Source organism: Acomys minous, assembly GCF_964271855.1.
Source record: "Acomys minous genome assembly, chromosome: 7".
Taxonomy (NCBI): Eukaryota; Metazoa; Chordata; class Mammalia; order Rodentia; family Muridae; genus Acomys; species Acomys minous.
This window is the reverse complement of record NC_140488.1, coordinates 30,847,847-30,869,314: the sequence shown is the minus strand read 5'-3', so window position 1 is coordinate 30,869,314 and position 21,468 is coordinate 30,847,847. Positions and strand designations below refer to the sequence as shown.

At 38.1% G+C, this 21,468-nt stretch overlaps 1 protein-coding gene across 3 annotated transcripts in view; it reads left to right on the top strand.

Annotated features, from left to right (window-relative positions):
* Nucleotides 1-19,624, top strand: part of XIAP (X-linked inhibitor of apoptosis) — a 46,428-nt gene extending 26,804 nt beyond the window's left edge. For all 3 annotated transcript variants that reach the window (XM_084788740.1, XM_084788739.1, XM_084788741.1), the window contains 6 exons: nucleotides 357-1,265; nucleotides 2,466-2,565; nucleotides 4,816-4,894; nucleotides 6,337-6,379; nucleotides 9,106-9,306; nucleotides 14,876-19,624. In XM_084788740.1, coding sequence (XP_084644866.1) covers nucleotides 389-1,265; nucleotides 2,466-2,565; nucleotides 4,816-4,894; nucleotides 6,337-6,379; nucleotides 9,106-9,306; nucleotides 14,876-15,069 — 1,494 coding nt within the window. In that variant the 5' untranslated portion in view covers nucleotides 357-388 and the 3' untranslated portion in view covers nucleotides 15,070-19,624. The remainder of the gene's footprint in view (nucleotides 1-356; nucleotides 1,266-2,465; nucleotides 2,566-4,815; nucleotides 4,895-6,336; nucleotides 6,380-9,105; nucleotides 9,307-14,875) is intronic.
* The last annotated feature ends 1,844 nt before the right edge of the window (nucleotides 19,625-21,468 follow it).

Sequence of the window (21,468 nt, the reverse complement as noted above, 5' to 3'; positions counted from 1 at the left end):
AATGGGACTGAGGTTGAGGCTCATTGGTAGAGCACTTGCCTAAGATGCAAAAGGCCCTGAGATGGATACCCAAGACTACAATAAATAAGAGAGAAGCAGGCTGGGACTGTAGGTCAGTGTCAAAACATGTGTTTAGCATTATGTGAAGCCCTAACACTGAGAAGAACAACAGCATCAGCCTTTAAAACTCAAGTGGTTTGGTAGTGTAAGACTCTAGAGTTTAGAATTAAAATGTGTCTTAGTGATTGTGCCATTATTTGTATGTCATCGCTGGATAATTTATTAGTGCTTAATATCAGAAATATATTCCTTATGTTGTGAGTTTTGGATTTCCTAATGCAATGTTCTCTTTTTAGAAAAGGTGGACAAGTCCAATTTCCAAGAGAAGATGACTTTTAACAGTATTGAAGCATCTAGAACTTGTGTACCTTCAGACTCCAATAAGGATGAAGAATTTGTAGAAGAGTTTAATAGATTAAAAACATTTGCTAACTTTCCAAGTAGTAGTCCTGTTTCAGCATCAACATTGGCACGAGCAGGGTTTCTTTATACTGGTGAAGGAGATACTGTGCAGTGCTTTAGTTGTCATGCAGCAGTAGGTAAATGGCAATATGGAGACTCAGCTGTTGGAAGACACAGGAAGATATCCCCAAATTGCAGATTTATCAATGGTTTTTATTTTGAAAATAGTGCCACACAGTCTACAAATCCTGGTATCCAAAATGGCCAGTACAAAGCTGAAAACTGTGTGGGAAACAGAAATCATTTTGCTCTTGACAGGCCATCTGAGACCCATGCAGATTATCTTTTGAGAACTGGACAGGTTGTAGACATTTCAGACACCATATACCCGAGGAACCCTGCCATGTGTAGTGAGGAAGCCAGATTGAAGTCATTTCAGAATTGGCCAGACTATGCCCATTTAACCCCCAGAGAGCTAGCCAGTGCTGGACTCTACTACACAGGGATTGATGATCAAGTGCAGTGTTTTTGTTGTGGAGGAAAACTGAAAAATTGGGAGCCCTGTGATCGCGCCTGGTCAGAACACAGGAGACACTTTCCCAATTGCTTCTTTGTTTTGGGCCGGAATGTTAATAATGTTCGAAGTGAATCTGGTGTGAGTTCTGAAAGAAATTTCCCAAATTCGACAAATTCTCCACGAAATCCAGCCATGGCAGAATATGAAGCCCGGATCGGTACTTTTGGATCATGGATATACTCAGTTAACAAGGAGCAGCTTGCAAGAGCTGGATTTTATGCTTTAGGTAAACTTAACCAGGAAATTCTTTCCAGCTGTCAGAGGGCTCCTAAGAAGAAAGTCATTGCCTTTAGTCTTCTGAACTGAACTATTTAGACACAAACTTTCAGCATTGCTTATTACCAGTATCATTCTCTGAAATCATGTTAAATCTTTAATGTAACTACTGAATTTATGTTAAAAGGCTATGGCTTTGATCAGTTGAATCTCTTCATGTAATTCTTGGGGGGAAGGTTAGAATTGAGAGAAAGATAGTATTGATTCCAGAATGATGGTGGATCTAACAGTAATACTAGCTGCCATTTATTGAACATCTACTCTGTATGCTCAAAATCCTTGCTACATGAGTTTTCTCTAAGCTTCGTCACAACCTCATAAAAAGAGTCAACATTAGAGAGTTTAGTTTGGTTCGTGGTAAAATTGACATCAAGCTAAGCGTAGTGCCACATACCTGTAGTTCCACCCAGCTGTCAGCTGAGGTAGAAAGCTCAGCCTGACTTTGAAGACAGTGTGGGGTACATCATGAGGCCCTCTCTCAAAAAGCCAACCTAACAATAATTAACATCTGCGTTTAGAACATACACCACATATTTGAAGATTGCCTTATTGCTTCAGAGCAGTTTTAAAACAGTTCCTGTATTTTAAATCTGTATTTATATAACATGGTAAATTTAAAGGTCTGTTTCATGTCAGAGAGCTCTGTCCCTAACAATAGTTTGTAATTAATGCTGAATTTTCTTGTTAACATTTGGACTACAACTTGTACAAATTTCACTTTGATGAAGTAAGTCTAATAGTGATAGTCCAAATGACATGCACTAGAAAGAATGTAACAATTGTAGTTTCTAACATAAAAACTATGATTTTAATTTGTCTTCTACAAAGCATCTCATATTTGAGATGGTGAATTTAGTATATATTTTTCTTCAAATGATAACTATCATATCTAGATGGAATGTGGATCCATCATTTAAGCCATGAGGTTTTATGTAACTTAGACACTCCTTAAATGTTAGAATGGTCTTTTTTATTTTTTCAAGACAAGATATATCTGTGTAGTCTTGGCTATCCTGGACTCACTCTGAAGACCAGGCTAGCCTCGAACTCACAGAGATTCGCCTGCCTCTGCCTCCTGAGTACTGAATGGTCACTTTTCTAAAACTTTCTGCTTGCACAGATACACAGTTTTACTTGTATGTTTTCTTAGGTGAAGGGGATAAAGTGAAGTGCTTTCACTGTGGAGGAGGGCTCACGGATTGGAAGCCATGTGAAGACCCTTGGGAACAGCATGCAAAGTGGTATCCAGGGTAAAATTCTTAATTGTTCATTCAGTAATAGGCAAGTTGGACATTGTACAGTGGAAAGATTTGAATTACTTTTCACCTCAACTATTTTTGCCTTCACTATGGCTTGAAATTCACACCAAGTTTACAGAAATGAGGTCACCTACTTTGTAGGTATTAAAAAAGAAAAAAAGAAAAATCAAAAGCACACCTAAGACTTCTGGTAACCAAAACATTTACTGCTCATATGATACTTACATGGTTTCATTTCTAGACACCAAATTATAAAAATGTATACTCTTTATTTGGTATAGTATATAAAGAATATACTTTTTATGTAGAAGTAAACTCCTGAAAATTAGCATGAGTTCATGGTGCCATGAGAGGTCCTGAAAAACTATCATAATATATATTATTTGTTTGTTTTGTTTTGTTTTAATTTGAAACAAAGTCTCACCATTAGCTCAGGTTGGCCTGGAATTCACTTTGTCTTCCATGCTGGCCTCCATCTTGAAACCCTGTTGTTTCAGTCCCTTTGTCATCTTACCTCTATAAAATAAAGTGCTCAGCTGTAAAGTTGTGTTTCTAATATATAAAACAATACAATGTAAAACTTTAGACAATAATTTGAAAAGAATTTTTAAGTGTTGAATATTGGTTTTAAAAAAGATTAATCAGCTGGCCATGGTGGTGCACGCCTTTAATCCCTGCACTCGGGAGGCAGAGCCAGGTGGATTGCTGTGAGTTTGAGGCCAGCCTGGTCTACAAAGGGAGTCCAGAACAGCCAAGGCTATACAGAGAAACCATGTCTCAAAAAAAATTAATCATTTTGAGCTCTCAAAACATGTCAGCCTTGGCCAGGCACACATGCCTTTAATCCCAACACTCAGGAGGCAGAGGCAGGTGGATCTCTGAGTTTGAGGCCAGTCTGGTCTATAGGGTGAGTTCCAGGACAGCCAGGGCTATACAGTGAACCTTGTCTCAAAAAACAAATGAATCAAACAAACAAAAAAGCTGGTATTAGGGTACTAATTTAATAGCTTCTCTTGCCTGTTTGTAATTTTGTTTGTTGAGATATGGTCTTGTTATGTAGCCTTAACTGGCCTGTAAATTCCTATGTAGACCAGGCTGGCCTTAAATCTTGTGGCAGTCCTCCAGCTTCTGCCTCTTGAGTATTATAGAGGTGTGGGACCATGCCTGTGCTTTTTGTTTGTTTCTTTTTTGAGATAGTATCTCTTGTAGCACAGACTGGCAAGAATTCACTCAATGAAGGCAATGAACTTCTGATCTTGGATTAACCTCTTAAATGCATACATTCCAGATGTTTGCCACCATGCCCTACTTTTTTTTTTCTTTCTTTTTGGGGACAGGGTCTGCCTATATAGCCTGACTAGCCTGGCTTTCATTTCAGTCTTCTTGTCTCGGCCTCTCAAGTACTGAGATTACAGATATGTGTGTCACCATATTTGCTCCTAATTTAGTAACTCTTGATTGAAATTTTAAAGTTCTCAAATTGGTATTATTAGCATGAGTACTAGGAGAACTAGTTTAGCCTTGAAATTATACCTGGATAAAGAATTGGATAGCAGTGCTTTGTGACTCCTTAGAAACAATGAAAGTGAGGCCTTTAATCTCAGCTATTTAGTAGTCTGAGGTAGGAAGCTGGGAATTTCAGGGCCTGTCTAGGTTGCAAAGCACAAAGCTATAAAGCCTAGACAACTTAGCAGGACCCTATCTTAAATAAAAATGTTATATATTTAAAAGTCTGGCATGGTTTATGCCTATTCCTGTTTATAATCCAACACTTGAGATATGTAGGCAGGAGAATTAGAAGTCCGAGGTTGTCTCTGGCTAGATAGCAAGTTTGAGGCCAGCTTGAATTACTTGACAGTTTATCTGAAAAAAGGAAGGAATGGGAACTGCTGATAGATACAGTGATGGAGTGCTAGCTTAGCATGCTCATGGCGCTGAGTTTAATCCCCAGTGCCACATATAAAAAAAGACAGTAACAATGAAAAGGAAGACTTTAGATGTTTATTGATTGATTGCATGCGGGGGATGTGTGAGCCATAGTTCACACGCGGAGGTTACGACTTGTAGGAGATTGTTGTCTCCTTTTACCATGCAAGAGTTCCTGAGCTTGAACGCAGGCTGTGAGACTTGTCAGAAAGTGCCGTCTCTCATAGTTAGTGGAATTTATATGATAGGCACTGCCTTTACTAACTTACCAGCTAGTAGAGTTAACTTTACTTTAATCTTTTCTTTATCTTTTAGGTGTAAATATCTATTAGATGAAAAGGGGCAAGAATATATAAATAATATTCATTTAACCCATTCACTTGGAGACTCTTTGGTAAGTGGCCTACTATGTAATATATCTTTTCAAATTTTATATCATTTGTTTTTCTAATGATTCTATAGTAAAATGCATGGTGTACTACTGTAATTAATGTGTAGTAAACATTAAAGGGAAAAGCTTGAAGAAGGTTTCTAATTCTTAACTCTAAAGCAAATTTTTTAAAAGGTCAGAGTAAAATAATGTGTCACTCTGGTCAGAATGGGTGTAAAGAACTTAAAATACTGAAACCATTTAAACTTCTGAAATGAGGCTTTTGTGTAGTGTACTTTTTACTCACAAATAGTTTCTACCTTCTTTATTTTAAAAAAAAAACACCAACTCAGCTGGGCATGGTGGTGCATGCCTTTAATCCCAGCACTCGGGAGGCAGAGGCAGGTGGATCACTGTGAGTTCAAGGCCAGCCTGGTCTACAAAGTGAGTCCAGGACAGCCAAGGCCACACAGAGAATCCCTGTCTTGAAAAACAAAACCCAGCATCTCACTATGTAAACTAGGCTAGCCTTGTCAATCTATGAGATCTGCCTGAATGCTGAGATTAAAGGAGTCTGCCACCATGCCTGGTGTTTTCACTCTCAAAAAAAAGATGGTGTGTGTGTGTGTGTGTGTGTGTGTCATGTGTTGTACAGGTACCTGAAGAAACCATAAAAGGGCATCAGATCTCTGAACTTTATAGCTATAGGTAGTTATAAGCTGCCTAATCTGAATTCTGTTCTTTTGGACGAGCACCAAGTGTTCTCAACTGCTGATCCGTCTCTTTAGTAACCTTTTAGATAGTACTTAAAATTGTGTGTGTGTGTGTGTGTGTGTGTGTGTGTGTGTGTGTGTGTGTATGTATATAAAACTCGATGTGGTGGTGCACACCTATAATCCTAGCACTGGGGGGAGGCAGGGGCAGAGGCAGGAGGATCTCCATGAGTTTAAGGCCAGCCTGGTCTACAAAGTGAGTCTAGGACAGCCAAAGCTACACAGAGAAACCCTGTCTCGAAACACCCCCCAGTATCCCCCCCAAAATTGCAAAAATAGGATGGGGCTATACATGAGTTATACCTTATCTGGTTCCATCTCTAGTAGGGCAAAAAACTATAAAAACATGTCTGAATTGACACATTAGGACACAGACAGTCAGAGCATTAGTATACTGTGGGAAGAAGCTTGAAGCGGACATGACGGTTCTACCATTAGCTTTTAGTTTAGTTTGTGCTTGGTCATCCCCCCAAGAAGCCATTTGATCTCATTGGTCCTCACTTGTCTGTAAAGTGGTGATGATGTTGGATTAGGTAATCTTAACTTTCTTCTGTTCCATCAGGCTACACTCTAGTGAATAGTCATATTTTGAATTAGAATAAAGCCAGTTTGTTTTAAGTTTATTAAGTTTTCAAATTGAGATAATTGCTTTCTGCTAAAGTGAATTCTTAACCATTCATATTTCTATTTTAGGTAAGAACTACTGAAAAAACACCATCACTAACTAAAAGAATCGGTAAATACACTTATTAAAACAAATTTATGTTTAATTTTGTGGTCAATTATATTATGTTTAATGAGGCTACTATACATTTAAGAATTTAATGAAGTGCTTATAATTTAATGTCAGAAATTTTGTAGTGAGAACGTTAATAGAAAGCCAGGTGTTGCTCAAATCTAGCACTCATGATGATGTTCGAGCAGGAGAATTCAAAATTTGTGGCCAATCTGGGCTACATGGCTTTAAAAAGAAAGGAAGGGAGGGAGGAAAATATAGTAAGCAACAAAAATATTAGTTTGGATTTTCTGGGTGGTTTTTGGTTTTTTTGTTTGTTGGTTGGGTTTTTTGTTTTGTTTTGGGGTTTTTTGTTGTTGCTGGTTTTTGTTTTTTGTTTTTCGAGACAAGGTTTCTCTTGTAGCCCTGGCTGTTTTGGACTTACTTTGTAAACCCGGCTGGCCCTGAACTCACAGAGATCCACCTGCCTCTGCTTCCCAAGTGCTGGGATTAAAGGTATGCACCATTATAAATTGTTTAATAGAATTAGAACTATAAACAAGGTCTTCTAAACTCCATAGCATATTGTAGATTTAATTTTTAGTAAGGTTATTTTTGGGTTTCTTATTTGGTTTGTTTTTTTTGTTTTCGAGACAGTGTTTCTCTGTAGTCCTAGCTGTCCTAGAACTCACTCTATAGACTAGGCTAGCCTCAAATACCCAGATACCTTCCTACTTGGCCTCTAGAGTGCGATATCTTCCTACTCTGCCTCTAGAGTGCTGGGGTTAAAGGAGTGCACCACCACACCTGGCTCTGGTGTTCTTTTGGGTTAGATTTTTTTGGTTCGGTTGTTTTTGTTTTTGTTTTTGTTTTTTGTTTGGTTGTTTTTTTATTTCCTTTTTCAACTGCAGTAGCATGTTTAAAAAATAATAAGTTAAAAATTAATTTAAAAGGTGCACGCCTTTAATCTCAGCACTCAGGAGGCAGAAGCAGGTGGATCTCTGAGTTCAAGGCCAGCCTGGTAGTTCCAAGATAGCCAGGGCTGTTACACAGAGAAACCCTGTCTCAGAAAACCAAAACAAAAAAAAAATTAAATAAAAAAAGAAAAAGGTTAGATTAGAGTATCTGGTGAGTCCCTATTCCCTAAATGTTGTAATATCATCTGTTTCCTGTGTTGAGGATTACAAGGCAGGAGGATACTACATATATTCATAATGAATATTGAAATGCAAAGAGCTATGTTATAATATTTGGTATGGGTTTGGCAGCAGGCATAAATAAAAAGCTTAAAACATTTTTGTCTACCATACCTTTTTTGTTTGGTTGGTTTGGTTTTTGAGACAGGGTTTCTCTGTGTAGCCCTGGATGTCCTGGACTTGCTTTGTAGACCAGGCTGGCCTGCCTTTGCCTCCCTAGTAATGGGATTAAATGGGTGCACTACTGCCACCCAGCTTTGGGTTGTGTTTCAGTGATAGAATGTTTATCTAGCATGGAAAAGTTTAGTCACAGCAACACAAAAATAAAGATTCATAATATTTCTAGAGAATAATATTTAGTGTTTAATCATCCTTACAATGCACACTTTTCTTTTTTATCACCAATGAGACTCTTGCTCTGTGTTTGAATTGAATTAATTTTTGTAAATTGAAATATAATTCAAATAGCAAAATCTATATCTGATAAAGTATATAATGCACTATTTTTAGTATATTCACCAGGTTGTACAGTCATCACTATTTAATTGTCATCACACCAGAAAGAAACCTTATACCTATCCATCATCAGTCATTCTCCTTTTTCCTACTGCTGGGCCCAGATAAATACTGCTTGTTTTGGACATTTAATATATGTGGAGTCATCTTCTATATAGCCTTAAATGTCTGTATGGGTTCATATACCAGTGTATTAGTCTTTATATTGTTTTTGGTTTGAGGGGGTGTATGTTTTGGTTTTTTTTGTTGTTGTTGTTGCTTGTTTTTTTCTGTTTTGTTTTGGGTTTTTTGGGGGGGGGGTTCAAGACAGGGTCTCTCTGTGTAGCCTTGGCTGTCCTGGATTCGCTTTGTAGACCAGGCTGTCCTCAAGCTCAGAGCACTCCACCTACCTCTGCCTCCTGAGCGCACTGGGATTAAAGATATATGCTACCACACCCGGTCTGGTTTTTGGTTTTTTGAGACAGGGTCTCTGTGTTACCTTGGCTGTCCTGAACTCGCTTTGTAGACCAGGCTGGCCTCAAATTTACAGTAATCTGCCTGCCCCCGCCTCCCAAGTGCTGGGATTAGGCGTGTGTACCACCACGCCCAGCTAATCTTTATATTGTTTTGAGACAGGATTTAGTGTATCCCAGGCTGGCCTTGAATTTGGTAGATAGCTGAATATGACCTTGAACTCCTGATTCTCTTACCTCTTTTGGTCATTTCTGAAGTCACAGGCCTGCACTACCAGTCTAGGTTTGTTTTGTTGCAGATTGAACACCCAGGCTTATATTGTATATTTATCAAGCATTCTTCCAGCAGCCCCATCCTCATCCCCTCGACACTTTTCTTACCTGTTTTAGCTATCTGCACTTCTCTTTCCATCTTTGGGAATCACAATCACAAAACCACACTCAAACCACTGAAGCACTCTACTGCTGAAGTACTCCTCAGCCTTACCATAATCTTAAATACCGAAACTGTTTTGCTGTTTAGTTGAGTTAATGAAAATACTTGTTTCTATTATGTTCTTTCTCCATCCAACTTTGATTTCAGATGATACCATCTTCCAAAATCCTATGGTGCAAGAAGCTATACGAATGGGATTCAGTTTCAAGGACATTAAGAAAACAATGGAAGAAAAAATCCAAACATCTGGGAGCAACTATCTATCACTTGAGGTTCTGATTGCAGATCTTGTGAGTGCTCAGAAAGATAATACACAGGATGAGTCAAGTCAGACTTCACTGCAGAAAGGTATGCACTGTTTTTTTAAGAAGAAAAAGCACTTTGTAGCCCCTTTTTCTAGTATCCCCATAAGATAAAACATTTTTGCTCATTTATTATGATAAATTTGAAACATAACAAAATTCCACAGACTAGGTAGCTTAAACAAAAATATATTTGTTTCTCACAAACTGGGAAGTCCAAAATCTAAGTCCCCCTGCAAATAGTTGACTTCCCAAAGTAGTGTGTATAAGTTCTCAGGTCTCTCATGCTAATTCCTCAGGAGTTCTCATGCTCATGACTTCATTTAAACCTAATTGCATTCATGCATTGCTTAACAATGAAGAAATGTTCTGAGAAATGTGTTGTTAAACAATCTCATCCATGAATGAACGTCATCACATATACTTATACAAACATAGGTGGCATATGTCAACTACTTGTGGTTTCTTGATGCAATCCAGATACTTTGTAAACATAAGATGTGTGTGTGCCATGAAGCTTCTGCTAATGTGATATGGCATACTGTTGCATGGTAGTTTTATTTCTATGGAGAAATATATTCTAATAGTAAAGTATGCAATTTAATACATAAACCAGTGGCATAGTTTTTATTATCAAGTCTTATTAACTGTATACTATGCTTTTGTATGACTAACAGCTCAGGAGATTTCTTAATATCAGCATCATCACAAACATGTGATATATTATGCCATAACATTAGGCTGTCTGAAGTATCACTTGATGATAGAAATTTTTCAGTTCTCTTGTGATCTTCTGGGACAGATACACAGTCTCTGGTTTGCCAAAGCATTGTTCAATAGCACATGACTGTACTTCCTAAAGCCCTTCCTCTGAACATCCCCGTGTAGAAGGTTAAAGCTGCAGCATATGAATGTAAGGAACACAGACATTGATTTCATATTACTTCGTTATCATACTTGACAAAATTAACTAATTCTTTAAATCATCAGAAACCTAGTTGGTTTTAATACCCCTCCTCTTTTAGTACTAAAGTTAAGCTCTGGCCCTGATACATGTTAAGCAATTGCTCTACCAATGAGCCACAACCCTCACTTCTCCAGTTGCTTAAAACATTTTTTTATTTAATTTTAATTTATGTGCATTGGTGTGAGGGTATCAGATCTTGGAGTTACAGACAGTTGTGAGCTGCCATGTGTGTGCTGGGAATTGAACCTGGGACCTTTGAAAGAGCGGACAGTGCTCTTAACCACTGAGCTAACTCTCTAGCCCGCTAAAAACATTTTTATACTTGCTCCCTTTTAGTAAAGATCTAAGAGTCACCAATTTGTTCATTTTGTTTTTACATATCTCAATTATATATATAATGATAGGTTTTGTGATATTTTCATACATGTGCATATGTACTTATATCATGTTCATCCCCCGTTCTTTCAACTAAACCCCTTCTAATTTCATGCACCCTAACCCTTTTGACCCAGTGAGTTTCATTAGGATTGTGCTTAGGGGCACATAGGTTAGTGTGTGTGTGTGTGTGTGTGTGTGTGTGTGTGTGTGTGTGTGTGTGTGTACACATGCATGTATGTATGTATGTATACATGTAAAGGCCAGAAATCAATCCCAGGCATGTAGGAAGGGAAATAAGCTAATTGGTGAACTCCAAGCTCAGAGACTCTGTCTCAAAAATAGAGAAAGATAACTAACATTAGTCTCTACGCTTCATAAACATAAGCAGGCACAGTTACATACACAGACACACAAATACGAGACACATAGAAACATGGATAGAAAAGCAAATCAGACCCCATATTTAAATATGAGCAAATCTCCAGTGGTTAAAAGGTTCAGCTACATCTGGTAGGATTGATGGGTGAGCATGATTCAGCATAAACCCTCAGCCACACAGTCCTGGCTGTCCTGGAATTCACTCTGTAGACCAGGCTGGCCTTGAACTCAGAGATTTGCCGGCCTCTGCCTTCTGAGTGCTAGGATTAAGAGATCTTTTTTTTTTTTTTTTTTTTTTTTTTTTTTTTTTTTGGTTTTTCGAGACAGGGTTTCTCTGTGTAGCCTTGGCCATCCTGGACTCACTTTGTAGACCAGGCTAGCCTCGAACTCACAGCGATCCGCCTGCCTCTGCCTCCCGAGTGCTGGGATTAAAGGCGTGCGCCACCACGCCCGGCAAGAGATCATTTTTTAATTGTATAAACTACACACCAAATTTACCATCTTATATCTGGGCATATATCTCAGTGGTAGAGTAATTTCCTAGTATACCTGGAGACGCCCTGGGTTTGATCTCCAGGATCACAAACAGTTATCATCTTAGCCCTTTTTATGTGTATAGTTTATTACTGTTAAGTACATTCATACTCTTTTTTGTTGTTTTTTTGAGACAAGGTCTCTCTGTGTAGCCTTGGCTATCCTGGATTCACTTTGTAGACCAGGCTGGCCTCGAACTCAGAGATCCACCTGCCTCTGCCTCCAAGTGCTAAGATTAAAGGCATGCGCCACCACACCCGGCAGCATTCATGCTCTTGTATTGTACACCCACTCTGGAGATTTTTTGTTGTTGTTCCTGGTGATCAAACACAAGATCTTATTATACATGCCAGCACAGTTGAAGCTATATATAATCCAGCCAGAGCCTATAACTTAATTCAGTGTAGCAAGTTGTTTCTTTTCTTTTTGGTTTGGTTTGGTTCAGTTTGGTTTTTGGGTTTTGTTGTTGTTGGTGTTAGTGTTGGTGGTGGTGGTGGTGGTGGTGGTGGTGGTGGTGGTGGTGGTTTTTTGAAACAGGGTTTCTCTGTGTAATAGCCCTGACTGTCCTGGAACTCAACTTTGTAGACCAGGCTGGCCTTGAACTCACAGAGATCCGCCTGCCTCTGCCTTCGAGTGGTGGGATCATAGGTGTGCGTCACCACTGCCTGGCTTAAAGTTGTAGAAGAGACTAGAACAACATTATTGTCTCTGTCCTACCCAGAGAAACTTCTCTGGTATTCAAATGTGACAGCTCCTCCCTCCAGTTTAAAACTCCTCACCAGCTCTCAGAACCTTCAGAATCAAGTCCCGACTCTTCCATGGTTTGCCACATCTTTAATGGTCAGTTCTTGTTAGCCTTCTGTACATGGTCTCTTCTAGGTCAATGGCCAGTTTTTACTTATGCTCTTGTAAGTTATATTCTGTCTCTTGGAGCATGCTTCAGTCATTTCCTTTACGTAGAACAGTCATCTTATTGCCTCTAAGGCCCCTCCCTCTCCTAGGTAACTCCTGTACATTCTATATGACCTAAGCGAGGTGTACTTTTCTTTTTTTTTAATTTTTATATGCTTTTAGTGTATTTTATTAATTTATTCATATTACATCTCAGTGGTTATCCAATCCCTTGTATCCTCCCATTCTTCCCTCCCTCCCATTTTCCCCTTACTCCCCTCCCTTATGACTATGACTGAGGGGGACCTCCTCCCCCTTTATATGCTCATAGGGTATCAAGTCTCTTCTTGGTAACCTGCTGTCCTTCCTCTGAGTGCCACCAGGCCTCCCCATCCAGGGGACGTGGTCAAATATGGGGCACCAGAGTTCGTGTGAAAGTCAGACCCCGCTCTCCACTCAGCTGTGGAGAATGTTGTATCCATTGGCTAGATCTGGGTAGTGTTCGAAGTTTACTGCACGTATTGTCCTTGGCTGGTGCCATAGTTTGAGTAGGACCCCTGGGCCCAGTTCCACCTGTCATAGTGTTCTTCTTGTAGGTTTCTAGGATCTTCATTAATACATTTGTCACCATAGTGGGTTTTTTAAAGATTTATTTATTCATTTTGTATAGTGCTCTGCCCACATGGATGCCTGCACACCAGAAGAGGGTATCAGATTACATTATAGATGGTTGTGAGCCACCATGTGGTTGCTGGGAATTGAACTCAGGACCTTTGGGGGAGCAGCCAGTGCTCTTAACCTCTGAGCCATCTCTTCAGCCCCACCACAGTGTGTTATAATCTCCTGTTTACTTGTATTCTTGACTTGTCTGTGAATATTGGGTACCTAAAGTATGTATGTATGTATGTGTATATGTATATATATATATATATATACACACACACACACATATATATGTATATATATTATTCATTGTAAATCAAATGCCCAAGTAAATGTTCAATAAGAACAAAATTAAACTATTCCAAGCATGTTTTGTAAATAATGTTCCCTCTAGGCCATTAAGTGCCTTAAAAAGGTGTGGTGTCAGGCATACTGGCACACACCTGAATCCTAGGATTCAGGAGGCAAAGATAAGCAGACCTGGTTTTTGTTTCGTTTTTAAAGGAGCTACATAGTTAAATAGGGAAATGCACCATATGTTTCAATACTGAGATATATACAATAAAGTAGTTCCATGTGCCAATGTGGCTATCACTAGAAGTTTTAGAGTTAGTAGAAGAACCTAGAAGGGTTAGTGCAACTGCTCAGTGGGTAAAGGCATCTGCTGAAGACCTGAGTTGAGTGTGATCCTGGGACCTATATGGTGGAATAAGAGGTCTAACTCCTGAAGATTGTCCTCTGACTTTCACACATGTACCACAATGTATACACTCACACAAATATAAATAAATGTGATAAATTATTTTTCACAAAGAAAGAAAACTTGTTTTTAAGAAAATACCACAAGGATTGGGTATTGTGAATTTTATACAGTGTCCTGGACTTCCAGGATTACTGACTCCTAAACCCCCAAAGGGGAAAAAAACTGAAAGTAATTCTCATTTGAGGCCAGATTTATAAACCATTTAATAAACAGTGATTACAAAGATAGTTAAAATATGTAATATATTTTGAGTAGTACTCCTAGCACATATTTATGCTCTGTTACTGTTGATGCTGCTCTTATCATATATGACTACAAATTATAATTTTGCGGCATATTTGTTAGCATTTCACAAAATCTGTTTTGGTAAAGGTTCAACAATACAAATACTTCAATATCCCATATATGCTAATTCAATACAACTACTTCAATATCCCACATATGCTAATTATATGCAGATTTGGTTTTGGACACCCTGCCAACATCTTATATATACCTGAAAATGCAAAGCCTTTACCTCCTTTTGTATTTCCAGTAGTCACCACCATCTCCTTAACACATTAGCAAACCCAGCCTTAGTTCCTCCTTCCCTCTTCAGCCCTCACATCTACGCACCAAATCCTACTTGTCCCACTGCAGAAAAGTTCTTCAAATGAATCACTTTCTGGAATCTCCCATGCCCTTGATATGTTGCCGCTTTTACTTCATCCTCCTTTTTCTGCTTAGCAAATTGTTGTCACTACCTCCCTGCAGTCCTTCTTGTCATGATGCCTTCCCCCCACCCCCAGTCAGCCAGAAGAACTTGTTCATCTTGCCCCAGAGCACTTTGTGTGTAACTTATTGTAGCACGTATACTTTGTACTTACCTCTCTAGCTGGTAGCTCACAGCCTCTCCCACTACTATACACACGACTTAAGAATTCGTGCCAGTTTCATGTCTCCCAGGACTTAAGTGTTTGGCACACAGGAGGGGTTCCGTGTTTCAGTGAAGTTAAACAACAAAACCAAAAAAGAGTATATGCTGTTTTTCTCTTTATACAGACATCAGTACTGAAGAGCAGCTAAGGAGACTGCAAGAGGAGAAGCTGTGCAAAATCTGTATGGATAGAAATATTGCTGTAGTTTTTGTTCCTTGTGGACATCTGGTCACCTGTAAACAATGTGCTGAAGCCGTTGACAAATGTCCTATGTGCTACACAATCATTACATTCAAGCAAAAAATTTTTATGTCTTAATTCAGCGCCACAGTAGGCTTGTTATGTTCTTCTTGCTCTAATTGAATGTGTGATGCGAGCGAACTTTAAGTAATCAGCATTGCATTCCATTAGCATCTGCTCCCAAATGGAAACACATGTTAACAGCACTGTTTCAGTTTAATCTTTGAATTTCTGGATCTTTCAGGTTATTAGCTATATCATTTATTCAGTCTTTTACTCAATCGAAACCTTAGACAAAGAAGCATTTTATCACTTTCCATGGTATATATTTGTACTATACTGACTTGGTTTCTATGTGTAACTGAATTAGTCACCTGCATTTTTCATTCCTTTTGGATAAGCTTAACAAATGGAGTGTTCTGTATAAGCAGAGAGATTTGAGTTAATCTGCCCAATCATTTAATTTGCTTATTGTGAACAGGGAATGAACTGTTCCACACTGGTGGGAGGATAAACATTGTTTTTAGATGTTTGTCTCTGTGGTTTAGGATTCTGTCCATTTTCTTTGGAATTATAAACGTACTCATATGAATGATTTTTTAAAAGTAATTTTGCCACTTCCCTAAAAATACTTAATCGTAGACTACCATCTAACCAACGTGTACTGACATGGAAAGGCAACAAAGATATAGTAAGTGTAAAATACAAAAGGCAAAACGCTATGTATAGTTTGAGCCAAATCAAGGAGTGTGTGTATTTTCTATCTGTATAGGACAAAAAGATATACATCACACACTTATGTATTTTTTTCTTGAGGTGGGTGGGGGCGTGGGTCTTAGAGGGGCTTATAAGAGCCCTTCACTTTTTTTCATTTTATTCTGTTTGAAGTTTTTATAAGTATGTATTACTTTTATAATCAGAATTTTTAGAAAATATTTTACTGATTTAAAGGCTTAGGCATGTTCAAACGTCTGTAAAACTACTTATCGCTCAGTTTTAGTTTTTCTAATCCAAAAAGGCAGGCCAGTTAACTTTTCTGGTGCCAATGTGAAATTTAAATGTTTTTGTTTTACCTGCTTTGTGGATGGAAAATATTTCTGAGTGGTAGTTTTCTGACAGGTAGACCATGTCTTATCTTATTTCAAAATAAATATTTCTGATTTTGTAAAATGAAATATAAAATATGTCTCAGATCTTCCAATTAATTAGTAAGGATCATCCTTAATCCTTGCTAGTTTAAGCCTGCCTAAGTCACTTTACTAAAAGATCTTTGTTAACCCAGTATTTTAAACATCTGTCTGCTTATGTAGGTAAAAGTAGAAGCATGTTTGTATACTGCTTGTAGTTTTAGTGTCAGCTTTTCATGTTGAGATTCTCATGTCATTTTGTGTCCTAAAAGTTTCATGTAGTTTTTACTGTTAGGATGATTAAGATGTATATAGTACAAGATGGTTAAGTCTTTTATTGTTTTATGTTTGTTTGTTTTCTTGAGTAGTAATAGTAGTAAATACTTTAAAAGTATTTTCTCAAGATCCTTAAAACCTCTTGGAAATTGTAACATACAAGAATAGTTGTTTAAATACTTTTAACAACAACTTGTATAAGAGCCAATATGAGTAAAGTCAAAAGCTGAAATGCTTCATAGAACACAAGATTTACCTTGATAGACCTCTTGTAGAGACTGGTCTATTTTACTACAGAGAACAGTTTGGGAGTGAAACTGTTACAATTTAGACTTTTTGTTGTATTTTCTAAGAGAAAGAGTATTGTTAGGTTCTCCTAACCTCTGTTGACTACTATGGTAAGTGATAGTTATTTTAATTGCAAATTTAAATAGAAATTAACAGAATTAAGTAAATGACTGCCCCCCTTTTTTCCTCTCTGCTTTTTTTCATGAAAATCCTTAGTTCTTTACATGGTCTTCTGCTTACATTCAGTTAAGTTGAACTTGTTCTAAATTGATTAAGGTTTGAATTTAAATTTACATTTAAAGCGTTCTACAAGGGGATAAAAGTGTTAATTTAAAAAAAAGTTTCCTAGGCATTTCAGGTACAAGTCCCGTAGTTACTTTGTTTAATCTAGTTGTTAGGCAAGGATTCAAGGACTGAATTGTTTTAGAATAAGGCTTTTCTTGTTCTGGGAGCCTCAGTTCATTAAAACTCTTCTTTAAGACTTGTGTGCTGAGAGTTAAGCAAGACCTCTTTTTTCATCCTCATGAGTTGCGAAATTGAATTCAGGAAGCTGATGTGGCTAACAAGTTTATTTTAGGGATTGTTTAGAAAATGCTGTTGCTTCGGGTTCTTAAAATCCCAGCACTCCAACTCTAATCAAATGGTTGGAGACTTACCAGAGTTGGTCTGAGATCACACTAAAATCTCCCCACTGGATCCTTTCCAATTGAGTTATGCAAAAATTGATCACTTGGCAGGTCAAAATATAACCAGATCCTCGTCACCATCCCTGAGCTGTGCATTGATATTCTTTTTCTGTATAAAGTTCACTCTAGGGTTCTGAGGTAACCACCTATTTTACTAAATACTACTCATGTGAAATTTGAAGTTATTTCGTAATTGATGGTTAATTTTATTTGTAATTTACTGTGTTGATCAAAGTTTTTGTAAAAGTGTTTAGCATTTATCACATACAGTTTATTTGATTAAAGGCTTAGTATTCTCTTTCCTCCTAGATTTTTGCCTCTTCCTTTAGATAGGGGTAGAGGTGAGTGTAGTAAGTGAATATAATGTGATTTAACTGTGTTGTTATGATATTTTATTGTTTTGTTATTTTAAATGTATTGTCTGTTTTTACTTTAGTAGGTAAAATTGATATTTTGAGCTGTCTGAATGGAAACTACCACCCCAGCATTAGCTGCATGTATTGTTCCCATTGGAAGAGGAGAAATGAAATAGATTGTATGTCGTTACTACTAGAGAAATAAGAAAATGGAGAAATATTTGACAGATACCATTTTAGTCAGATCTTCTCTTTTTTAAAAAGGTAGCCACCAGTGAAGAAATGAGATGGCCAAATAGATTCGGCAAATCTGTAACCCCAAAATGCCTACATGAAACAGGAAGTGCATAGGAGAATGTCCTGAGGCTTCGCTTCACCTAATTTGGCTTATGTATTAGCAAAGAGAGACCATGTTAAACAAGGTGGGAAGGTGAGGACCCCCCACCACCCAAAGGTTATCATGCACCATGCCGGATGGCCACCTACACCCCCACACACCCACATAAAAGAGAAAATACAACAACAATAAAAATGTACCCATTTCTTCGTCTGTAAAGTGAGAGTATTACTGTAACCATCTTTCAAGATGATGGAACTCAAGAAGAACATATCTTATATATTCTTAAGTGTTAACTCTCATCTGAAAACTTTTAGAGCTCTCTGTGCATCTACCTTGATGGAGAAGGACCTTGGACTAAAGCTTAAAAGAGGGCCTGGAAAGATAACTCAGCCATTAAGAGTACTTGCTGCTTTTTCAGAGGCCTAAGGTTCGGTTCCTAACACCATATGGTGGCTCACAACTGCATGTAACTCCAGCTCTGTTACCCTCTCCTGGCCTCCATGGGACCCTCTATGTATATACACATATACAGTCATACACACATACACATAGAATAAAAATATTCTTTAAAGCTTAAATGAAACTCTTATGTTAACTTTTAGTTACTATTACTTGTTTCTCTGGATGCTTTTTATAATGAAGCCATAAATTACAATGAATAAATAGGTCCTTTAAAATATTTAAATTCTTTTTTTCAAAACCTAGAAAAACTATTTTTCCTAAATCATTTAACATGATGTAGCTTTTGCCCTTACATAATAAAGTCACAGACTATCAGAGGTAGCAATGACCCTGGAGAGTTCTTATCTGCCCCACCACCACCTTCATTTGATCGTCGAGGCAGCTGCTCAAAGGACAGGTCATTTCCTCAAAGTCATACAGCTAATTACTGATAGATCCCTCCTTGGGACATAGTTGGACGTTGAGAAACATCAGCACACCAGCTACTTGTCCTCGAAAGTTTCAGGCATTTGTTTTTCAGCTGTTTGTTCCATTATGTTCTAGTTTCACTTCACACTATGTGGTGCTTTATAATTGTTACAGCAGTACAACCCCTGATACTTCCAAATTAAACAATATGACGTTAATGCTTGAGTGGTAAAGTTGTCTTTTCAAGGCTGAGGTTTGTTTTGCAGATGTGAGTACAGATGTTTGGCATTTACTATGTGTTTATGTATTGTTAATGTAGCATTTAAGATTACTGTGTTAAGTGTATTTTATCACTCTGTCTATACTTACCAACAAACTTGCATTTTTAATTTGAAGTAATAATGGCTTTAATGTAATTTCTGGTTTTTTTGGAATTTTTGTTAGTATATTTCACCTGAAAGAATGACCAGTTATTTGGTCATTGTGTTAGTGTTGTGAATAAGCATTCTGAGACAAAATACTATATTTGTGAAAAATCATTTTATGGCTTCTTTTTCATTTAATGTATACCTTTCACAATGGAAATTTATGAAAACTGCTTTCTGCTCTATAATCTGTCATTTGTTGTAGAGTAAAGCTTATTTTTCTGTGAATAAGACTTATTCAATAAAGCACTATTCTTTAAAATGATATCTTCTTTGTCTTTAATTTTATTTGTTTTGTTGAGACAGAATCTCATGTGTCCACCCAGGTTACTGGTATTAAACTCAATATGGATGAGGGCATTGAACTTCTTCTGATCCTCTTTCCCCCATCTCCCTAATGCTGACATTACCTGGTAGCATTGAGGATCAGACCCAGGGTTTCATGCATGCTAGGTTCTACCAACTAAGATAGCTTGTACTCAGAAGCCTTGGAAGCAGGTACCCTTACCCACCGAAACGCACGCACGCACGCGCTCCCCTCTTTGAGATACCCTGTACATATAAATAAAAATAAGGAGCCAGGTGGTAGTGGTGGTACACGACTTCAATCCTAGCACTCAGGAGGCAGAGACAGGCAGATATCTGAGTTCTAGAACAGCCCAGGGTTACATAGAGAAACTGTCATGTGCCCCTCCCCCAAAGTAATGAATCTTTTAAAAGACACATAAAATCCAGAAGTGTAGCTCAGTGTTAGAACTCCTAACACTGACAACAGCGGCCTATATGAGAACCTAGATTTTATCCCCAACTCCAGGAAACATATTTTAAACTATGAATAGTTAGCACCACTTCTCACAGAGTAGCATGTTTGTGTTCAAAGATCATATAGCCACTGGGGTCAGGGAGGTCCCCTTCTGTCACAGACCTAGGAGAGGGGAATAGGGAGAAAGAGGGAGGGAGCGGGGATGGGAAGATACAAGTGAGGGGGATAACAACTGAGATGTAATCTAAATAAAGTACTTAAATAAAAATTAAAAACACAAAGTACCAACAAGCAGGTAATAATGAATCTAAGAACCACTGCCCCACTAAGGCAGGCAGCAAGGGGATTTTTGTGAGTTAGGGTGGCCAGAGTTTCGAAATGTGAAAGCAGTCAGGTATAATATAGGCTCCCTGAACAGAATTTTACAAGTAGCTATTTCAAGTGACTGTTGCCCTGTTCCTTCTAATAATTCACAATACAGGTTCTTAAGTGAAGAATTATATATTCCAGCCAGGTGTGATGGCTCATGCCTGAACACCCAGCATATATAGAAAAGAAAACTGAGTTCAAGGCCAACCGAGGATACACGAGACCCTGTTTTCAAAAAGAAAAAAAGGTACTGCAGGCCATCTGTGTCAGGACTGGTTAATCTTTGACAGTATTATCCCTGTCAAAATCATTGTCATTATCAAAAGACAAGCAAGACTTTTGCCAACACATCTAGCTTTGAGATAGGGTCTTAATCTCCAGTTCCAGCTGGATTTAAACTCAGCAGTCCTCTTGCCTCAGCCTCCCAAGTGCTGAAACTAGGCATGTAAACCACTATTCCCAGCTCACTTTGAAAAACTACTTTCCTCCATATGGTATATATTTGAGTTTTGTAATAATCACATTGCAACTCTGCTGAACTCAGAATAATCCACAGTTGCTCATTGACCTTAAACTACCCTGGCACGATGGCTCAGCAGGTAAAAGGCACCAGCAAGCCTGATGATTTAAGTTTGATTCTCAGAACCCACAAAGCAGAAGAAAAGAAACAACTGCATGTTTCCCTCTGACTTCCACATGCACACTTGTATACACAAACCAATAGGTAGTTTTTAAAAACTACCCTTTGAGGGGCGGGAGAGATGGCTCAGTAGTTAAGAGTCTGCTCTTTGGTGGCTCATGCCTTTAATCCCAGCACTCGGGAGGCAGAGGCAGGTGAATCTTTGTGAGATCGAGGTCAGCCTGGTCTACAAAGAGAGTCTAAGACAGCCAAGCCTACACAGAGAAATCTTGTCTCAAAAAACAAAACAACAACAACAACAAAAAAAAACCCTGCTCTTCCAAAGGACCTGGGTTCA